Raw genomic sequence first — 20,388 nt, 5'->3', positions numbered from 1 at the left:
TCAAACCACAACCTGCAGCGAGCGCCTTGTGTAATAGATCAGTGACATCCACGTACGTGTTATGTTTTAATAAATAATTAAGCATATTCACGGCTTAGATCTTAAATCACATTTACAGACATTTCTAGGCCCAAACGGGTAACACTGAAGCTGCTGCTGCTGGAAGAAATGAGGCCCCACATGCACTTGAAGCCCAGAGAGCGGAGACCTGACCCCAGAGCCCACCACCCCGCCCCCCGAGGCTGGACCCCAGGAGAGCAGGAGGCCTGGGGACACTCATGCACCCACCACCAGACCCCTCGCCTCCATGCTGCAGAACAGCGGGAAGCTGTGTTACTTGGAGACAAGCTAGAGGAAGGTTTCTCGATCGTACTAAGTGAGACTCTCGCCTGTCGGTCCCCACCAGCTGGGGCGTTTGCTACAGCAGGGCTTCCACCGACAGACGCAGGACAGGACAGGAGGACAGCAAAGAGGAAGCTACGCGGGCCGTCTTGTCTCTTCAACCATCAGAAACGTCCACATCACGCAGTGGGCGGACACCACCTCCCTCAGGCTTAGTCCAAAAACTTCCTGTTGGCATTTGCCCCAAACAGGGCTCCCCGCACTTCGGGCATCATCTGTGAAGAAAGAAGCTCCTGCGTGAGGCGGTGCCGTCCCCCGCGCCTCAGCCCCGCCACGAAGCCATGAAGCCCAGTACTTGGCCAAGCACCGCCAGAGTCCGACCAAAAGACTCAGCGATCGCAAACGTGGGCTTAAGGCCACTGCTTAAGGGGAAAGAGAAAAAACGACGGGCGCCATGACCGTCTAAGGCTTCCGTCCCGCTCTGATACGGGGAGAAGAGGTGACATCCTGGAGCACCTAAACTCGTTCTTTCAACAGTTGCTGAGCGCGCGCCGGGCGCCGGGTGGAAAGCTGACTGCAGGTCTGTGCTGAGGCGCGCGGCAGCAACTGGAAAAGCCTGAGGACTCGACCGCAGGACGCAGCCACCAGCCGCGTGCGGCCAGTGCAGCTGAGGCGGCGAACCGTGCACCTTACCTAGTTTTAGTTCATTTAGCCACATGTGGCTGGTGGGTAGCACAGCTCTGAGGTTTAAGTTACCAGAAGACGATGGTCAAGGTCGGGGCAGCACACCACACCCCTGGAAGAGGCCCTGCACTCGGGACAACTCAAGTTTCCTGCAAACCCGGAAACACCTGAAGAGCCTGGCACCCTGTGGCAATTCCTTTAAGAGCAGTTGCTTGACTTTCCATTATTCCTGCTGGGGTTTGGGTTTCTGGGGCTTTGGGTCAGCATCTCCACATGCAGTAAAACAGATACATTAAAATCCTAGACACACAAAGCCCTCGTTCTGACCCCAAGGCCACCCTCATGTAAACGGTATCCTCTCAGCAAATGGCACTAAATGCCTGAATCCCCGTTCCTTTTAAGAAAATGTCAAAAAACGTAGAAAGAATCACAGATTCCAAATACCACCCAATTGACATGTTCTCTGCAGCACCTCCTCCTCCTGTAACGACAGGCCAACTAACTGATGAGAAGTGGCCCCACACTCACCTGCTGGGCTATGAGGTCCAGCCGGCTTTCAAGGGTATTGGAAACCTTGATTTTGCGATCCCCGTTGTAGATCTCAACCCCGCCGGCTCTACAGAGAACACCGGAAATAACCATGTTTACAGATTTGAGGGAAACAGACACACGTACAATTACCTTCTTCTCTTGGAGAATAGCTGTCTTGGTGTGTGGATGGTCTCAACACTCTTAGGGGCAATAAACATATGCAATAAGTTTGAAGCTAATTCAGAAGCTTCTGGAGATTTAAGGTAGAGGCTGATAATAACTGTCATTACCAAGTGACTATGTGCCAATCTGATTTTATGCTATTCTAACAACCAGCCCTCCCCAACTGCACAGAAAGGGGGAAGACTGCGTCCCAGTTTGCAAATCAATACATACAGTCCTCATCTGAGTGCTTCTTAAAGGCCCAACGCTGCAGGTACCGGGGTGCTGACAGGCAATCCTCCCCAGTGCCTGTGTCTCAGATAAAAGGCTCCATCCCAGCAGGTGCCAAACCCAGTCCTCAGTGGTTTAAGGCCGATAGGTCACATCCTACTACAAGGAGCCTCAGGGTATGAAATTCTTTTGCTGCGTTATAATTCTATTTTTTACAGAATATTTCTTGAAATAAGCAGGCTCTGAGACAAAGGCTGGAAAAAATTTTGCCAATTTTCTCTACAAAATTTCAAAGGGCTCTGACGTGAATATTATTTTCTTACTCCATCCTCCTCCCCCCCTTCCTCTTTGTTTCTCTGAACAGGCCCTGTCCCCACGCGGGCAGCAGGGGAAGGGGTGTGTCTGCTGTGCGCCAGGCGCTCCTGAACGCCAAGTCCAGGGCCTTCCGTGATTCCTATTCCCCAGGGACCTGGAGTCTGGGTCTCCTCACCATTTATAAACCAGGAAACAGGCTTAAGAGGTGGATAAAAGGACCGACTTACTGAAAAAAACTCCACTTTAAATCTGCACAGTCCTTCACCTGCAATTCTGAATCTCAAAGGCTCTGAAAACAGAACCATCTAATTCGCGTGGCTCCGGAGCCTGACCTGGGCTCCAGTCACCTGTCAGCAAGTGGCTGGTGTCCCTTCACAGCTACCCCTCGGGTGTGAGCGCTCCTGCTTCCGTTCAGAAACATCCATGTGTTTAGTTCCGGGGCAGATGCTGTAACACGCAGGGCATGCACGGGATTGCTTCTCTAAGCGCCCAAACTCAAAGCACCAGGCACAGTGGTCCTGACTGGAACTGCTGAGTCCTGCATGGTCTCCACACTCCGCTCAGTGAGGCGGGTGCTGTTATCCCAAGTCAGAGAGGAGGAAGACTAAGTAACTAGTCCAACCCTACCTGGCCGACACCTGGCAGAGTGGAGAAGCAGACCTCGATCTGACAGTAATGCTCAATAATGCTTAAGCTCCCACAGGCCCTCAGCTGGAAAGCACCGTCACACACACACCCTATCTCTGATCCTCACTTTATGAAGCAAGCAAGACTGATCCCTTTTACAGATGATGGGATTTGGGCTCGAGGTCCTGCAGCGAGCAACAGGCCAATCGGGACTCGGAACTAGGTCTCGCAATCCGAAATTCATGTGTCCCAGGGCCTCCGCAATGCTGGCCCATGGGGTGGACCAGCGGGCAGGCGCACGGGGAAAATGCCCTGGGCTCTCCCCGGCCAGGAGCTCCTACCCCACCCCCCACCCCCCGCAACCACGCCGAGTCTCCCCGCGCTCAGCAGAAGCACCACGGGTGCTCGCATTCCACACCAAGGGGTCTGCCAGCCAGACACGGCTACTTCCTTGTCAGAGGGAGTGATCACCTTTCTCAGCACCTAGGACACACGTGGACCCAGCTTCAAGTTCTGGGTACAGAATCCGTGCTGCTTCTCGGCAAGATGAGCCGTAAGAAGCTGATTAACAAGGGGGAGACCAACAGGCACCAACGCGAGGCAGCACGAGGCACGCGTGGGGTGGCCACACCGCCATCCTGCCAGGGGCGCCCAGAGGACACGTGCAAGGCCGGGCGGACGGCCGTTTGCGCAGCCAGAGCAGCTCGGGTGTTAAAAGCAGAAACGTTCCTTACATTTCCTCAGGCAGGTAGGCCTCCTGATCAATCTGGACATCAACGTCTCTTTTGGTGGCGATTTTGTACACGGGGATTGCTTTTTGCACCGCAGCCTGGAAAAACAAAAAACAGAGAGGTTTTATCAGAAACTATGGAGCAGGTATCCAAAAAACCAACAATCTGTACAAACAGATATTCCTACTTATTTTTCAAGTAAAAGAACAGACGTGTTGCTGGTGGGAATGTAAAACGGTACAGCTGCTGTGGCAGATGGTACTGTAGTCCCTCAAAAATTAAACACAGAATCACCACAGGATCCAGCAAGTCTACCTCTGGGTATTTATCCAAGAGAAGTAAAAGCACAGACCCAACAGGTATTTGTACACCCATGTTCACAGCAGCATTGCTCACAATACTCAAAAGGTAGAAACGACCCAGGTGTCTATTAACACATAAATGAATAAATAAAATGTGGTCTATAGATATAATTCAGCCTTAAAGACAGAAATCCTGACACGCGCTACAACATGAATGAACGCTGAAGACATTACTGCCAAGTGAAATAAGCCCGTCACAAAAGCACAGATACTGTCTGAGCCCCAATGTATGTGTCAGTCTGTTCAACTAGTAATCGTGCCAGAAAAAGACTGAAGTTCCTTCAAGAAAACGTTCTCATGTGTCTCCTGGAGCCTACAGTGCTGTCCGAAGATGGGACTTTCCACGCCACGCTCAGTGCAGTGCAGCGTGAGAAACCCTCCTCCATCTGTCCTACACCTCCACTTCCCCCAGCTCACTGCTTTTAAAAACTGCGGTAAAATGCACATGAAATTTACCATCGTGATCAGTTTTAAGTGTACAGTTCGTGGCTTTAAGTACGTTCATTGTTGTGCAACTGTCCCCACCATCCCTCTCCAGAACATTCCACCTTCTCAAGCTGAAACTGTCCCCATTAAACACCGTCTCCACCTGCCCCTCCCCCCGCCTCTGTCTCTTTCATTTAGATGGTATTGTCTATCCTCTGCTCCAATCTAGTAGGTACTGTTTTTATTGAATTTTCAGAAGATTATGATATTACAAGGTCTCCAGAAAGGGAGGAGGGTACTAACTCAGATGGCAACTTGATTTGTTTAAGAAAATAAATAAGAGGCTCAGGTACACTTAAGTTAGTATCTACAACATGTTAAGACTCTTCTAATCCCCATGGTTGAGCTGTCATTTATTACAGCATGCATTTCGTCCCCAACATTTTGATCTTTAAAAAGAAAAAGGATTTCTTCAAGCTCTACCTTCACCAGAGGGAAATCCTGTTTCCTGCAACGAACGATCATTCGGGGCTCCAACAACTGGTACAAACCCTATTAAAGCACAATCAGATACAATTAGTAAAAACTGCAAACTATAAAATAAAACAACAGCAAATAAGATGTCTTCATAACTCTTTCATCTAGTTTGGGAAAGCAGTCCTCTTGTTTAAGTTCCCCCAAAGATGGCCTACATAGTATGAGAACATGGCAAGATCTTCATATCACAAACAAGATAAATATACCCAATGCTCTGGTGATGGGAACGAAATTCATACGGGAGTCTTACATCAACTAGGTTGAAGACAAATATTGTATATAACAGCTGAACAGCAAACAATTAAAATTTGTACAGCCTGTGGTCTGAACCTCAATATCTAAAGCAAGCATTTTAGTGGTAAAGTCAAATTAGGAAAGTTTACAGCTGGAGGTTACAAAGGACAAGTTAAGACAACATCAGTCTCATCCACCAGCCAGACACCACCGTCCTCCCACACATCTCCCGACCAGACAAGGAAAAGAGCTAAAATGAGAACACAGGAGAAACAGCTGGCTTCTATCCCATCTTGTCGACTCTGCAGGGACGTGGCTCTCAGTGGTGCATCTGACCTACAAACTTACCTGGAGGACCAGTCCATCCAGCAGCACTTGGTACCTGGTCGTATCTTTTACCACTTTGCTGAGCCTCTGTTTGGCTTCATTTAGTAGGTCCTACAAAGAGTGGAAAAAGAAAAAGTTATCTACACACCTGGGTAGTCAGCTTGGAACCCACGTGGGGCTGGCCCAGCTTGTGTCCAATCACTTCTCACTTTCTGGCTGTGTTGTCGCTCCACACACGTTCTCTGAGGTGTGCGATAAAGCAGATGCTGCCCGAAGGACACTGATACAGGCAGCAAGAGCACTGCCACGGCTCCCAGGGAACTCACACCCGGGCAGAAGAGCCCAGATGATCAGTCATGACTGACCGACACAGAAAGAGCTACGTCACACAGACGTGAAAAGCAAACTGTTAAGGCAGGTGGGCAAGACGGTTCCATTTTTTATTAGAAAAAGCGGTCTCTGCACAGAGAGCAAAGGGTCATCAACGTTCACCTGCGGGAGGCTGGACTGTCAATGATCTCAATTTTCTTTATGTTAGTTTGTATTTTCTAATGGTCGATAATAAACGCTGGCTTCTATAACTAAAACAGATGTTGAAAGGGACTCCGGAGACAAATCTCACCTGGTTGAGAAGAGCACGCCGGCAGCTACTCATTAAGTGGTAAGCACGCACAGGCTTACTGGTAAAAGAGGACCGAGGTCCTTGAAAAGGCAGAGATGGCGCCTCTCAGTCCACTGCTGGCCACCCAACACCGCTGAGAACATTTCATCCTAGTAAACCTTCCACATACACGTCTCCGTTACTGAATATGATCTCTGGAGCGATTTGGGGGATTTAAAGAAGAGGGAGAACATACATGCTCACGCAGACGCCAATCAGAATTTGAGGAGTGAGGGTGGAGAGAAGGAAGTGGCCCTGTATTTGGTTCTGAGAGTCACCCTTGGAGCCACACCCAGCCTGGAACCACTGGCGAGCAGTTGAAGCCCTTAGAATCTAGGACGCTTACGGCACAAAGATTTGAAGCGTTTATGATACAAGACATCTGGCTGAAAGGAACCTCAGCCCCTCCTCACCAGGAGACCCCTCAAGCACAGCTCTCTTTGTGCTGGAGTTGACTGTCCACACTGATCAAGCAGGTAGGGGTGAACAGGAAGAGTACGGGACAGGTTTACTCTAAAAGAATGAGCATCAAGTCAAGCTGTAAAGAGTGATGCCAGCCACTTGTAAAAACAACCCACTATGAAAAATCTGGAAATGGACAAATGAGGAGTCTTAACACCACCCAGAACTCCAATCAAGGGAGTAGGAACTTGGAATAAACTCTACTCCAGCTAAGAAAGCTGAAACCTAATCGACATAAACTGTAGTGTCCCTTGTCTGAATTATTCCTGTCCACTTAAAAGACATGCCCCACAGGTCAGGAAGGTAACTTAAGTAATACCCCAGTGACACTCTTTGCTTCTAAACTCAACTTTCTGGCTGTAGTCTGACTCCCCATGGAGAGGGGTGTAGGTTACTGCCGTTCGCGTGTCAGCCTACAGATCAGTATTTTGAGAGTTTGGAAGGGCACTATCTGTCCACCTGAACCTAACTGCCTCTAGGATCCTGAAAATATTAGACTCTGCTCCTGGAAAGCAAGAAACTAAAACCCGATTATGACGACAACATCGAAATCACATCTCCTTGCTCGTGCCTGGTGTGAAGAGTCGCGGGCCTCCTGCAGAGACATTTCTGTTTTGTCTCTTTAACCGCAACACCAGAAATCTCTACTTCAGGACCAACAAATCACAATCTCTAAAGGTCGGTCTGTTCTTTATCTCCCTTAAAAGACAACATCAACACCTTACACAGTGTGAGGTTTAGGAAGTGACGGTAAAGAGCTGTTACTTACCCCAGGCCTGTCCTGTGTGAGGCACTGCACGGTCACTTTTCCTATGTGGACCAACTTAATTCTAAAGAAGCTTCACGCATATGCTTTCCCCATTTTATAAGAAAAGGAAGGTTCAAAAGGGTTAAAAAATTCGCCCACCGGGACTTCCCTGGTGGTCCAGTGATAAAGAATCAGCCTTCCAATGCAGGGGACGCAGGTTCGATCCCTGGTCTGGGAACTAAGATCCCACATGCTGCAGGGCAACTAAGCCCACGCGCTCTAGAGCCCATGCGCCACAACTAGAGCGCCCGCATGCTGCAACTAGAGAGCCCACGTGCTGCACTACTGAGCCCGTGTGCTGCAACAAAGATCCGATGCAGCCAAATAAATAAATGAAGAAATATTAGGATAAAAAAAATTCGCCCACCGAACAGCAGATAGTGGTGAAATAGAAACACACCTCACAGGGATTCCAAAGCATGGGCTCTTACACCTGGAAAGCCTCATGGCAGGCAGGGAAAAGGGTAAACAGCAGAGAAAAGTAGCTAAAGGACTACGCAACCATGCACTTCAGGTAGCAGAACAGCTTGCCTGTTTGCTTTCCATTTTTATCCTGGTTCTGTATTTTCTCCTTCCTTCCATCTTTTGTCAACATCCTTTTCTAGCCAACTGCTTGACAAATGCCCTTCCTTTCACAGTTTCTTATTCTATGGTTAAAGCTGAAAAAATAAACGTTTTAAAAGAGCCAAATCCACAGAAACATGCACGTGTAGCCCTGTTCCCCATCATCTCACAGCCGGTTTCCTCACCCTCCGTGCCGCTTCATTACTGGGGTTCACTAAACTGCAAACTACCTGACGGCAAGATGTTAGGCTGCAAAGGACTAAGGAAACAAGCGCTTTAGAACAACTGAAATTACAGAAATGTTTATTTTAACAAAATTCTCATTATACATTAGCAAAACAAAAGCTCAGGCTGTGCTCTGAAACCAAGTTGCACACTACAGAATAACTGGCTTTGCCATCTACCAAAACATGGACAGTTCAACAAAACGAGAAAAAATAAAAGAAAAACAAGAAAACCCCGACAGTTCACATGCCCGCTGCCTTCAGCCCCTCACCGCATGCTCGCTTGTCCAGCTTTCACCACCAGGCTTTGTCTCTACCAACCCAACGGCGCTGCTCTGGTACGAGTTAGAAGTGAAACCTCGATCCCCAACTCCAAAGACCACTGCGCTCCTCCCCCTTGGACTCGCTGAAGCATGAGACACTGTATTTGATTACCATTTTGTTCTTCAAGTTTTCTGTCCCCTTGGCTTCTCCTTCTTCTCCTCCAACACGACTGCTTTCCCCCCATGTTCCTTAGCAGTCTCTTATTTTCCTGCCGTAAGCTGGAGGCTTCTCGGTTTGCTCCCCTGGCCCTGTAGTTCTCCATCCACGACCTGGCGACCTCACCCATGCCACGCAGCTCCACGTGGGACCTGTGTGCTGTCTGAGTGGAAGCCCCAGCCTCCCTTAAGTTCGCCTGGACTCCGAAGGCGATTCAAACGCCAAGATTCATCACCATTCCCCACCTGCTCCTCCCCCTGTATTTCTAACCCTCACCACCTATCCAAGTGCCCAGCGACCTGGTGAGAAAGCTTCGGTCGTTCTTGACGCCTCACAACCTGCAGCCACCAAGTCCTACAGGCCACACCTGTCAGCAGCTGTGGGTGCCGTCTCTTCATGTCCTCTGCCGCCACGTGGTCTAGGCTTCTCCATGTCTTGACCTTCAGGTCAAAGTTAAGCCATAACCTCATTTCCTCTCCCCACGTCACCAGTTCTCTTTCTCCAACACAAATCTAAGCCTAAAGCAGTATTTCTCAGTGTGGTTCTCAGACCCCCTGCAACAAGATTACTCTGGGCTGTTTATTCCTGATGAGAACATAGAAAATCTCTGGAAATGGGGCCGGGAGTCTGAATTTTAACAAGGCCCTCCAGGTGATCTCTATGCCTATTAAGAGTTAAGAGAGTTGGTCAAAGGATTTGTCCCACACTCTTCAGCAGGCATTCAAGGCTCTTCCAGCTGAACCCTAGTCTCTCTCTCCAGCCTCGGCTCCTACACTCCCCACTCTACTGGACAATTCCATTTCCTGCCCGTGTTGTCAATTCCAGGCCTCTGTTTTTGGTTCAGGCTGCTCTCTCCCTTCCGTCTCCGAGGTAATGACTAATTCTTCACAGTCACACTCAAGAGGCTGCAGTATAGATACAGTCTCTGGTCTAGACCCAGTTAGACAGCAGACTCCTACAGGACTGAGCACACAGTGCAGGACCAACACAGGCAAACCCTGCAGTCCAAACAGCTGACTGCCAAAGGGACCCAGCTAACTATGAAATGAAAATAGAAGAGTAAAAACTAAAAGATCAAGTTAGCATCGAAAGCAGAAAGACATTCAGTTGTGACAATTTTAGAAGCAGATAAACTCTGGCTACTCTGGGGTCTATTAAGTTTGGTCTATTAAGTGTTAAGGGAGTTATGTTAGTGAGTCACCTCTGTGTATCCTCACACTTGACATCCTGGCAGACACTTCCATCTGGAGGCTTCCTGGCCCCTCAAAGAATGTCCAACGTGATCTGGTGGTTCTTCTTAAAAGAGCCCACCCTCCTGACTTCCTACCATGTTAACGGAGCCACCCTCCTAGGCAGCCGGGCCTGAAACTCAGGGTTTGGCGTCAGCCTTAGAAGAGGAGGTGGGGGGCTTCCCTGGTGGTGCAGTGGTTGAGAATCCACCTGTCGATGCAGGGGACACGGGTTCGAGCCCTGGTCCGGGAAGATCCCACATGCCGTGGAGCAACTAAGCCCGTGCGCCACAACTACTGAGCCTGCGCTCTAGAGCCCACGAGCCACAACTACTGAGCCTGCACGCCACAACTACTGAAGCCCATGTGCCTAGAGCCTGTGCTCTGCAACAAGAGAAGCCATTGCAATGAGAAGCCTGCGCACCACAACAAAGAGTAGCCCCCCATTGCCGCAACTAGAGAAAGCCCGCGCACAGCAATGAAGACCCAACACTGCCAAAAATAATTTTTTTTAAAAAAGAAGAGGAGGCGGAGGAGTCAATCAGTAGCCAACGTCCGGGGCTTCCTCCTATAAAACGTGTCACCACTGACACCCCACTCAGTCCTTGCTGCCACCATGCCAGACTCACCTAACAAGAACCGATATCTTACAATATTAGTTTGTTTCTCTAGTCATCTAAGAAGATGGTATGTCTTCTGCTTAATCAAGTATTATATTTTCAGTTTTACAGCTTTTCCGTATAGGTCCTATTCACCAACATTTATTCCTAATTGCTTACTGTTGGCATGTAGTAAAACTATCAAGTTCTGTATATTCTCTTTGTAGCCAGTCACCTTTTTGAACTAATTACTAGTTCTTAGTTTTTCAGATGTTGTATTTTTTTAGTATACAATCGTATCTTCAAAAAAATAACTCTTTCTTCCTTCCCAATATTTATATAACTTGTCTCTCCATTTTGTAAGAAATCTAGGGCCTCCACAATAACAATGAGTAACAGCGGAAACAGAGGCCTCCGCTTGGTTTCTACATTTTTTTTTTTTTTTTGGCCACACCACGCAGCTTGCAGGATCTCAGTTCCCTGACCAGGGATCGAACCTGTGCCCCCTACAGTGGAAGAGCAGAGTCCTAACCACTGGACCGCCAGGGAAGTCCCTTGTTTCTGAATTAATTCAAATTCCTTCAGGCTGTCTCATCTAAGTGGTATGTTTCTGCCCTCTCCTTTGGGTGACAGTACTCCCCAAATGGTTTTCTGTCTAACCTCTTCTCTGCTAAATTTAGTCTACGTTAAAAAAAAAAAAAAAAATTTAGTCTACGTACTCATATCATGAACCCTATTTATGATATTCCTCATAAAATAAAATGAAACCTTCAACAGCTTTCTACTGAAAGCAAGCACAGCTCTTCACTTGCACTCATGGCCCCATAGTAACTCCATCCTACTTTTCTAGCCTTATTAGTCCCCATCGCCCTCAGATACTGTATGGTCCCCCCATCACGTGCTATATACCCAGGAGCTACATGCTCTGTTAGAGCAGCAGGTCCTTGAAGACTGGACACACATCTTATTCATTTCCGTATTTATTACAATACCTAGTGTAATGATTTGCTGACCAAATGTTTTCTCTCTAAAAATCATTCATCAGCTCCTTAATCTAACGTTAACTAGTGAATTCTCTATAACAGACAAATGAATAAACATTTTATAATTCTATAACTAAAGGGGCTAATTACTCACGGTGATAAGGTCATCTCTTGCTCTGAGGACTTTGAGCCTCGCTTGATTCATCAAATTAGACATCTGACTGCAAAAGGCACGGAGAAATAGTATCATTACAGCATAAAAAACAACCACCGTAGAGAAAGAAAGGTACAACCTCCTACATACGTGCAAACACTTCTCTTTGTACAGATCCCAAAGAGAACTCCCTGAAATACATGTAGCGGTTTTTACCCACTTATTTTCAAAGATAAGGAAATATTTATTGAATGCTTATGAAGTGGCAAGACTTTCTTATCAGTTATTTCAACTATATCTTTCAATAATCCTGTGAGCCTTCCATTTTCCCAAATGAGGAAAGAGAAGTTAAGCAACTTGACCAAGGTTAGTTAATCAGTGAGTGGTCCAGTTAAGACCAGAACCCGTAACTGCCTGACTCCAAAGCACCTGCTTTACCCTCTCGTCCCAGTGATTTTCAAAGCTCACATTTTCTTCTGCTGCTCAATCTGCTTTTCTTTCTTCTCGTAGTATTCCATAATCTTCAGTCTTTGGGTCTGCACAAGACGACCTTTCTCAATGTTGAACTCTTCTTCTGCCTACCAAGGAATTTATTATTATTAATTCATTATACAGATTTCGACAGTTTTATTTTAAGCAGCTGATGACCAGGGTAGTTGCTTATATTCCACCTTATTCCATATCTAGTATCCACCAACAAAGTTTCAATGAATATAATCAGAAGATTCTGTGTATGAAAAAAATTATGTATTTTAAATTTGATCCATGTGTTTAATAGAGGGCTAATGAAAAGGACACAGAATTTGGAGTTAGAAGATCTGAGTTACTGTCTAAAAAATTTGGTCGAGAAATCTCAGTCTAAGTGTCCTCCCTTATAAAATAAAAAAATAAATATAGTATTCTTTCCTTTGTAGGTCAAAACCTAACAGTCCTTTTAAAATTATAAACTACATAAATCTGAGTTATCAGTTTTATTAGTGTTAATTATTGAGCAGTCACTTTTTACAAAGGGTATCTTAGTATATCAGCCATCTGTGATTTTCAGGCAGTAAGAAATTATGACTTTGGAAGCTAGCTAAAGTTATTGATTCAGATGTTTAATGCTTGGCACAGATACTGGAACTTTCATATTCTAAAATAAATGCCTAACAGCTTATTTCTATACCTATCACAGGAAATAAGTACAGATGATGGTATTACACGAGATAAGACTACTTTAAATAGAAATGCATTTACCAACTGAAACAGAAGTTCTGTATTTGTCCCAGAGAGAAATAAGGAAACTAACCATACGAGACACTGCAGCGCTCCTATGGCCATCAAAACAATACTCAACAAGCAACGAGGATATACTGTACAGCACAGAGAAAGACAGCCATTACTTTGTAACAACTTTAAATGGAGTATAATCTATAAAAATGTTGAATCACTATGCTGTACACCTGAAATTAATATAATATTGTTACCCAACTATACTTCAATAAAAAATATATATATATATTAAACAACACCCTCTCAACTGTTTTATTTCAGTGACAGGCAAAATAAGTCTTTTCTTCCTTAGATGATAAATTACTCAAATAGTTCAAACGTTCAGTTTTGGCCCTAGGATACCAGGCACACACAATTTTAAGGCTTTACTGATAAGTAACAAATGTAACCACTGTAGAATAAAGTAAAAGGACAATGAAAATCAAGTATTAGATGATATATTCTGACCTACTATGATTATACCTAGAGAAAAGAACAATTTTATATACTGTACAGAAACACTGTGCAACTCAAAATATCTGTAAAATTTCTAGATGCTGACCGCTGCCTTCATGATGAACAGGGGCTTTCATTTTATGCCTTCACATACACCAAAGGCATTTTATGCCTTTCACATACGCCAAACTGTGTATTTACCTTTTTTGCAGCAAGCGCAAATAAAAAAGCAACACAACAATGAAAAAATACTACATCCTCCCCTGACCAGCTATCAGTTAGCCACAGTTGCTCAATGTCTGAGTTTGGATTCCATGAGAAAATTAATCCATCCCTTACTTTTCTACTCCCTACCATAAAATTTCAGGACACTTATTGACAATCAGAATTTTGGGACTTCGCTGGCGGTCCAGTGGTTAGGATTCCATGCTTCCACTGCAGGGGGACAGGCTCGATCCCTGGCCGGGGAACTAAGATCCTGCGTGCCACGCGGCACAGGCAAAAAAATTAAAGAATGTTTAAAAAGGAAAATCTATTTTTAACGTTAAAGAGATTCTTACTGGTCCTATGCAATGCTCTGTTAAACAATTTTACTAAGTACTAATTAGCAAAGCAAGACAGTACAAAACTTTGATAACTTCTTAAACCTAGGAAGTGGAATCTCACCTTTGCATCTATTTCTTCTGCTTTCTCATTGGCTTCTTGTTCAATAAAAGCCATCATGTGCTTAATCTATAAGGAGAAGGAAAAGGTTACTTTATTTTTGAATATGACAAGAAAAAATATCTTTTCTGATTCTTTCAACAATCATTTATGGAATGCCTTTCTGTTCTCAGGTAACTTACAATCTGGAATTTACTCCAGCAAATGGACCAGATGCAATATTCAACAACACAGGTAAACAGGTCATTATCCTACTCTCAAGGAACTCAGAGTCTATGGGGAGGAAGGACTGAATACACGTCCTCCTCTACTTCCGGCCTCCTTCAGCCAGACCGTCCTTTCCCCTTCTCCATTTCTAATGGAGTGTACCAGAGGGCCTCCTACTCTCGAGGCACTCCAACCTGAGTCCCCACCCCCCAACCCAGTGAAATCACTCTCGTAAGATGGCAGCGATCTCCTCGCCCTTATCTTACTGCATCTGCAGTGTCTCTTGGTACACTGACCACCACCCTTCTTGAGCACGCGCTTCCCTTCGCTCCCACCACGTCCTTGCTCTCCTCCTCAGCCTGCTCTGGGGCCATACGCTTCCTCCTCCGCCTCCTAGACAGCTCCTCCAGGAGATCCTACTCGCAGCAACTGAAATTCCACACGCTCAGTAAGGAACACTGATCGCTCTCCTCCCACCTCCCACTTGACCTCTGCCTCGAGGACCGGCACCAACATCCAAGTCGTCTCCTCCCGTATCTCAGGCCCCACATCCAGTCACCATGTCCTAAGAGTTCTCTCTTCTAACACCTCTTTAATTTGTCCGTCTCTCTCCATCTTCACAGCCACAATCTCATCTTTGCTATCGTCATCTCTTGGCGGAATTACTGCAACAGCTTCCATATTTTCTCTGGGCTCTCAGTCTTGTTCCCTTGCTAACCAACTCTACCTGGCAACCAGGAAGATCCTTTACAAATGCCCCTCTCGTCACGTACCACACCCCCCCTTAGGATAAAGTGCAGAGATTTTAGAAGGTCTGTGATGTGGTCACTGCTCACCTCTCCAGCATCACATGAAATGTAACCTCCACCACTGGCCACTCCTCAGACTCCTAGTTCCTCTCATCCTACATTTTTTAAAATTAATTAATTTATTTTTGGCTGTGTTGGGTCTTCGTTGCTGTGTGCGGGCTTTCTCTAGTTGCAGCGAGCGGGGGCCACTCTTCATTGCAGTGTGCGGACTTCTCATTGCGGTGGCTCCTCTTGCTGCGGAACACAGGCTCTAGGCGCGTGGGCTTCAGTAGTTGCGGCGCGTGGGCTTCAGTAGTTGCGGCACGTGGGCTTACTTGCTCCACGGCAGGTGGGATCTTCCCGGACCAGGTCTCGAACCTGTGTCCCCTGCACTGGCAGGCAGATTCTTAACCACTGCGCCACCAGGGAAGTCCCCATGCTACACTCATTTCAGGTTTTCACTTCCTTGAGCTCGCCATTCTTTCCACTTCTGAGATTTCAAACATGCTGTTCCTTCCACTTGGAACACTCCCCCACCCCCAGCCCAGCCATCTTCTTGAGCCTCAGCTCGCTTAACTGTCACCTCCTTTGGAAAATCTCCTGAACCTCTCACTTATCTGCACCCAGGACACTCTGCACTTCTCCGCCTAAACACACAGTCCTAATTGTCTGCTTGCCTGTGCCTCTCCTCAACTAAACTATAAGCCTAGGAACTTGCTAAAGGGTTTTAGATCTCTGGCTACAATTGAAGAATGAAGTCCCCAAAGTCTTCTGAATGGGGCTTGGGGTGACTGATCTAATTTATACTCATAAACAGAGTACTGTCTCTAGTGGCAGATGTAAAATATACCCAAATGAATATACAAGCAACACAGCTAATCAAACTCACTGGTAGTTTCATTTCATAGGGGCTCTACCTGAAAGGAATAATGAATTAAAAAGAAAAAAAGCAGCTTGAAAAAATTTAATGTAGAGCCTCTAGGTTATTAACTCATTTCACTTACTAACTGTCCCGCATAAAAGTAAACACCACCGTAAACCCAGGACACGGGGTTAAGGGTTTACTTCCCCCACAGTAGGTGCTCAGTAAACATTTGTGAATGAGTGAGAATCTGTTGGGAGTTTCAAACCCTCTGAGGTACCCCAACTACTTTTTAGAGTCTGTAACAAAAGTGAGTTAAGATTTGTTTCACAAGAATGTGAATATACTTAACACTACTAAATCATTCACTTAAAGATGGTTAAAAAGGCCCTGAGAAAACCATAATTCAAAAAGACACATGTACCCCAATGTTCACTGCAGCACTATTTACAATAGCCAGGATGTGGAACCAACCTAAATGCCCATCGACAGATGAATGGATAAAGAAGATGTGGCACATCTATACAATGGAATAAAAAGGAACAAGACTGGGTCATTCGTAGAGACATGGATGGACCTAGAGTCTGTCACACAGAGTGAAGTAAGTCAGAAAGAGAAAAACAAATATCGCATGTTAACGCGTATGTGTAGAATCTAGAAAAACGGTACAGATGAACCTATCTGCAGGGCAGGAATAGAAACGGAGACGTAGAGAATGGACATGTGGACACAGTGGGGGAAGGGGGGGTGGGATGAACTGGGAGATTAGGTTTGACATAAATACACCACCACGTGTAAAAGAGATAGCTAGTGGGAACCTGCTGTAGAGCACAGGGAGCTCAGCTTGATGCTCTGTGGGGACCAAGATGGGGGGGATGGGGGGTGGGGGGCATGGGGGGTGGGTGGGAGGGAGGTCCAAGAGGGAGGGGATATGTGTATACCTATAGCTGATTCACTTCGTTGTGCAGCAGAAACTAATGCAACGTTGTAAGGCAACTATACGCCAAAAAAAAAAAAAATGGTTAAAAAGGTAAACTTCACGTAATGTCTTTTACACAATTAAAAAAAGTGAGTTAAGAATACAACCTAGGGACTTCCCTGGTGGCGCAGTGGTTAAGAATCTGCCTGCCAGTGCAGGGAACATGGCTTCGAGCCCATGATCCCACGTGCCGCGGAGCAACTAAGCCCGTGCACCACAACTACTGAACCTGCACTCTAGAGCCCGTGAGCCACAACTACTGAGCCCTCGCACCACAACCACTGAAGCCTGTGTGCCTAGAGCCCGTGCACCACAACAAGAGAAGCCACGGCAATGAGAAGCCCGCGCACTGAAACGAGGAGTAGCCCCCGCTCGCCGCAACTAGAGAAAAGCCCGCGTGCAGCAACAAAGACCCAACGCAGCCAAAAAATAAATAAATTTTTTTAAAAAAGGGAAAATAAAGAGCAGGTGCTTTAAAAAAAAAAAAAAAGAATACAACCTCATGGCATCAAAGTCTTGAGGAAAACACACAGTATGGTTTTAGAAGGGAAGACTTATTTTTTGTCAAAATTCTTAGGAGCTCCCTACCAGAGAGGAGCCAAAATAATTATGACAATCAGAGCCCGTTTTATAGGTAATACAACACTTATAAAATCTCAAGCCTTGAAAAATTGGGGTACCGAACCCAAATCTACACTGTTAAGAAAAACCACGGTGAACTTGCTAAATGGATCAACCTCCACACACCTGTGCCTGTGTGTGTGTTTCTGTTTGTGGTGAGGAATGGAATCGTCACAAGTTCAGATCAAACTCACACTGCACTGTCTGGAACTTTGAAAGTAGTTTAAAGACAGTAATCAGCTCAGGTGCTTATAAATGCTACAAGACACTGGCCTCTAGAGGTGAACCCTGACTCAAACCTGCATTATCTGCCTCCATCTCTCGTGCTGGACCCTGTGCTGCCAGATCTGACGAGATCTGCACAGCCTAGAGCAAAACACACTCATTTTAACCCAGGTCAGAGAAGCCCGTTTACAGTCAACAAGAACATATTCTGCCTTTAGGAGTTCCAACAAGAGAAAGTCAACCCCTTGAGGACATTTAACTCCACCCTTAAGGCAGAAAAATCTGCCCTTAAAATATACTTTTCTTCTTCCTGCTAAAGCTACTGGGTTCTACACTTCTGGAGTCACGATTCTTTTGAAAATTTGATGAAATAAATGACCATACTCCTCAGACAAAAAAAAAGCAACATACACAAATACTTTAATACAGTGGGGAAGAAATCAGGAAACCCAGGATTTCTTTTCACATTTAAGTATTAGTATTTTATTTCCAGCACTCAAGTTCATCCTTGAGTTAAGAAGATTTAGTAGATTCTAGGGGGCTCTTTTTAAATACATTTACCTACTTGTGATGGAAAAACCAACAGGAACGAGTAGTCCATTTCTGATGTAAGTTCATAATATATCTCCTATAGGAGACTGTTTGGCTTAGCACTCTTGGCCGCTCCAGTGCAATCTCACAGAGCATCCTAGGGTTTCACTGACCCACACCTAATGGTGCCTGAAAAACATCTATGCTTCCCCCTTGTCTCAGAATCCATGAAAGTCTGCAGATTCTCCCAGCTCTAAAAGCAGTGATGTTTACCGAAATCAGCACTTTGCTTTACTGAAGCAGACATCTGACAACAAAGAGAGTAACAAGATTTGACTTAACCCAAAGTGCATGAGGACTAAAGACAGTTTCACCATTCGGCTTTGCAATGTAGTTTCCAGAAATCAACTGTGATGAAAAGCAGGAAATAACTATATTAAAATTTTACTAACTCCTAAAGAGCAGGAAGTTGAAGGAAACCCAGATTTCTAGGCGCCTACTCGGTGCTCGATACTCAGGCCTGGTCACTGCCGGGAATACCGGGAACACAAGCACCGCCCTGATGGGGACGGCGTGTAGTGTGAAGGGGTACAGACGATACATTTCCTCGTTCTTACTATTTTACAGAAAGAAAACGTGGTTCTGGCCTAGTTTCACTGCTTTACCTTTGCCATGTATTCTTCCTGGGGAAGCCCTAGTTTTCAATACATCACAACAAGGCGGAAAACGAAGGAAAAGAGGAGGACGAGAGCTGGTACTAGGGGTGTGACCACTGGACTATGTGGAGGGCACTGCGTCCTTTTTCCTACAGTAAAACTCAGACGCAGCGCTGATTAATGTTCAAAACCCGCGCTGTTCTGTAAGCATGCGGTAAGATCTCCTACAGTGCCCCACAGACGCTATTTTTGTTACCCTCCGTGATCAGCCTAAGATCCCCTGAAAGGAAGAACCACCACGCTTCTGAGAGCATATCACCTAATGAATAAAGTGCAGAAGCGTTTTAAAGGCACTGGAAACATCCAAGGAAAAACCACCGTACTGCTCATCTAAGAAGGCTCACAAGGCAGTGAGTGAGCGTTAGTCAGGGTTTTCCGAGAACTTCAGCTAGAAAGAGACGAGTTCTCTAAACTGCGGCCTGAGTGCCCTTCCCCGAAGTCCGGGCCTGGGTGGTCAACGCCCGGCGCCCGCGAACTCCAAAGCGCCGAGCAACGCCGCGACCCCGGGCCGGCGGCTCCCCCGCAAGCCCGACGCGGCCCCGACCTGCACAGTCCCGAGGCGGGGTCCCGGGGACGGGGAGGTCTGGCCAACGAGGCCGCCGCGGAGCTTCCCCAGACCCGGGGCGGCACCCGCCCGCCTCTCGGGGCCCAGCCTAGCGCTCACCTGCTTCTGCACGTCGGCATCGCTGAGGGCCATGGTGCAAGCGACGGGAGGCAGCGGGTTACCGGCCGGAGCTCAGCACCGACGCGGGCAGCAGGCGAAAAGGAGACTAAAGGCAGATGCGCTTCCGGCCTCTTCTGTTTTGTGAGCGCGGCTTCCGGTTCCTGCGCAGGTCGCCGGGCAGCCCAGCCAGTGGGGAGAGAGAGGCCCGGAAGTCCCGCCCCGCCTCGCCCCGCCCCTCCTCGCTTCCTGTTGCTCACTCGTGACTTCTCGTGACTTCTCGTGACCTCTCCCGGTCTTTTCCCCAGCAGCCCGCTCCGAGGCGGGAGGGAAGGTCTGCTGTCCTGCCCGTGACGTTGACTGAGCCTTGTAGCCCTTGCGTTTTTAAAAAAAGTTTATTTCTGCCAACCAGAATTTGTTTTACTTTCCTGGCCCTAATGGAAGCAACTGCGTCAATATTTTACTTATTAACAGGTTTTATTTTTAGAGCAGCTTTACATTTACGGAGAATTGAGCTCAGGTTCCCATATTGTTAGCCTCCTCTCTTTCTGGGGTACATTTGTTATATTTCATTAACCGAGGCTAATGTGTTGACAAAAGCCCACAGTTTAACCAATTTCCTTAGTATTCTTCTGTTGCGGAAATTCGGCCTCTGTACACCAGTGCCGGATTATATCTTGGAGACGGAGTTTTGGGTGAAGTAGAAAACAATAGTTTTATTGCTTTGCCAGGCACAGGGGGCCACAACAGGCTAA

General features: G+C 46.6%; 1 protein-coding gene across 1 annotated transcript; it reads right to left on the bottom strand.

Annotated features, from left to right (window-relative positions):
* Positions 1-53: 53 nt before the first annotated feature.
* Positions 54-19,795, bottom strand: ATP6V1E1 (ATPase H+ transporting V1 subunit E1). Its single transcript, XM_036865190.1, has 9 exons — positions 19,637-19,795; positions 14,047-14,112; positions 12,142-12,251; positions 11,674-11,740; positions 5,531-5,620; positions 4,895-4,963; positions 3,627-3,721; positions 1,555-1,642; positions 54-617 (listed from the first exon to the last, which is right to left on the bottom strand). Exons 1-9 carry the CDS (start codon positions 19,667-19,669, stop codon positions 555-557), a joined length of 681 nt encoding a protein of 226 aa, XP_036721085.1. The 5' UTR covers positions 19,670-19,795; the 3' UTR covers positions 54-554.
* Positions 19,796-20,388: the final 593 nt, after the last annotated feature.

Source organism: Balaenoptera musculus, chromosome 10, assembly GCF_009873245.2.
Source record: "Balaenoptera musculus isolate JJ_BM4_2016_0621 chromosome 10, mBalMus1.pri.v3, whole genome shotgun sequence".
In the NCBI taxonomy this organism is placed as follows: Eukaryota; Metazoa; Chordata; class Mammalia; order Artiodactyla; family Balaenopteridae; genus Balaenoptera; species Balaenoptera musculus.
This window is presented reverse-complemented; position numbering and strand designations above follow the sequence as displayed.

Coding starts and splice junctions, on each gene's coding strand:
- ATP6V1E1 (XM_036865190.1), bottom strand. CDS start 19,669: ATGGCCCTCAGCGATGCCGACGTGCAGAAGCAG. Junction 14,113..19,636: donor ATGCCGACGTGCAGAAGCAG/GTGAGCGCTAGG, acceptor TTCTCCTTATAG/ATTAAGCACATGATGGCTTT. Junction 4,964..5,530: donor TGGATGGACTGGTCCTCCAG/GTAAGTTTGTAG, acceptor GTGCTTTAATAG/GGTTTGTACCAGTTGTTGGA.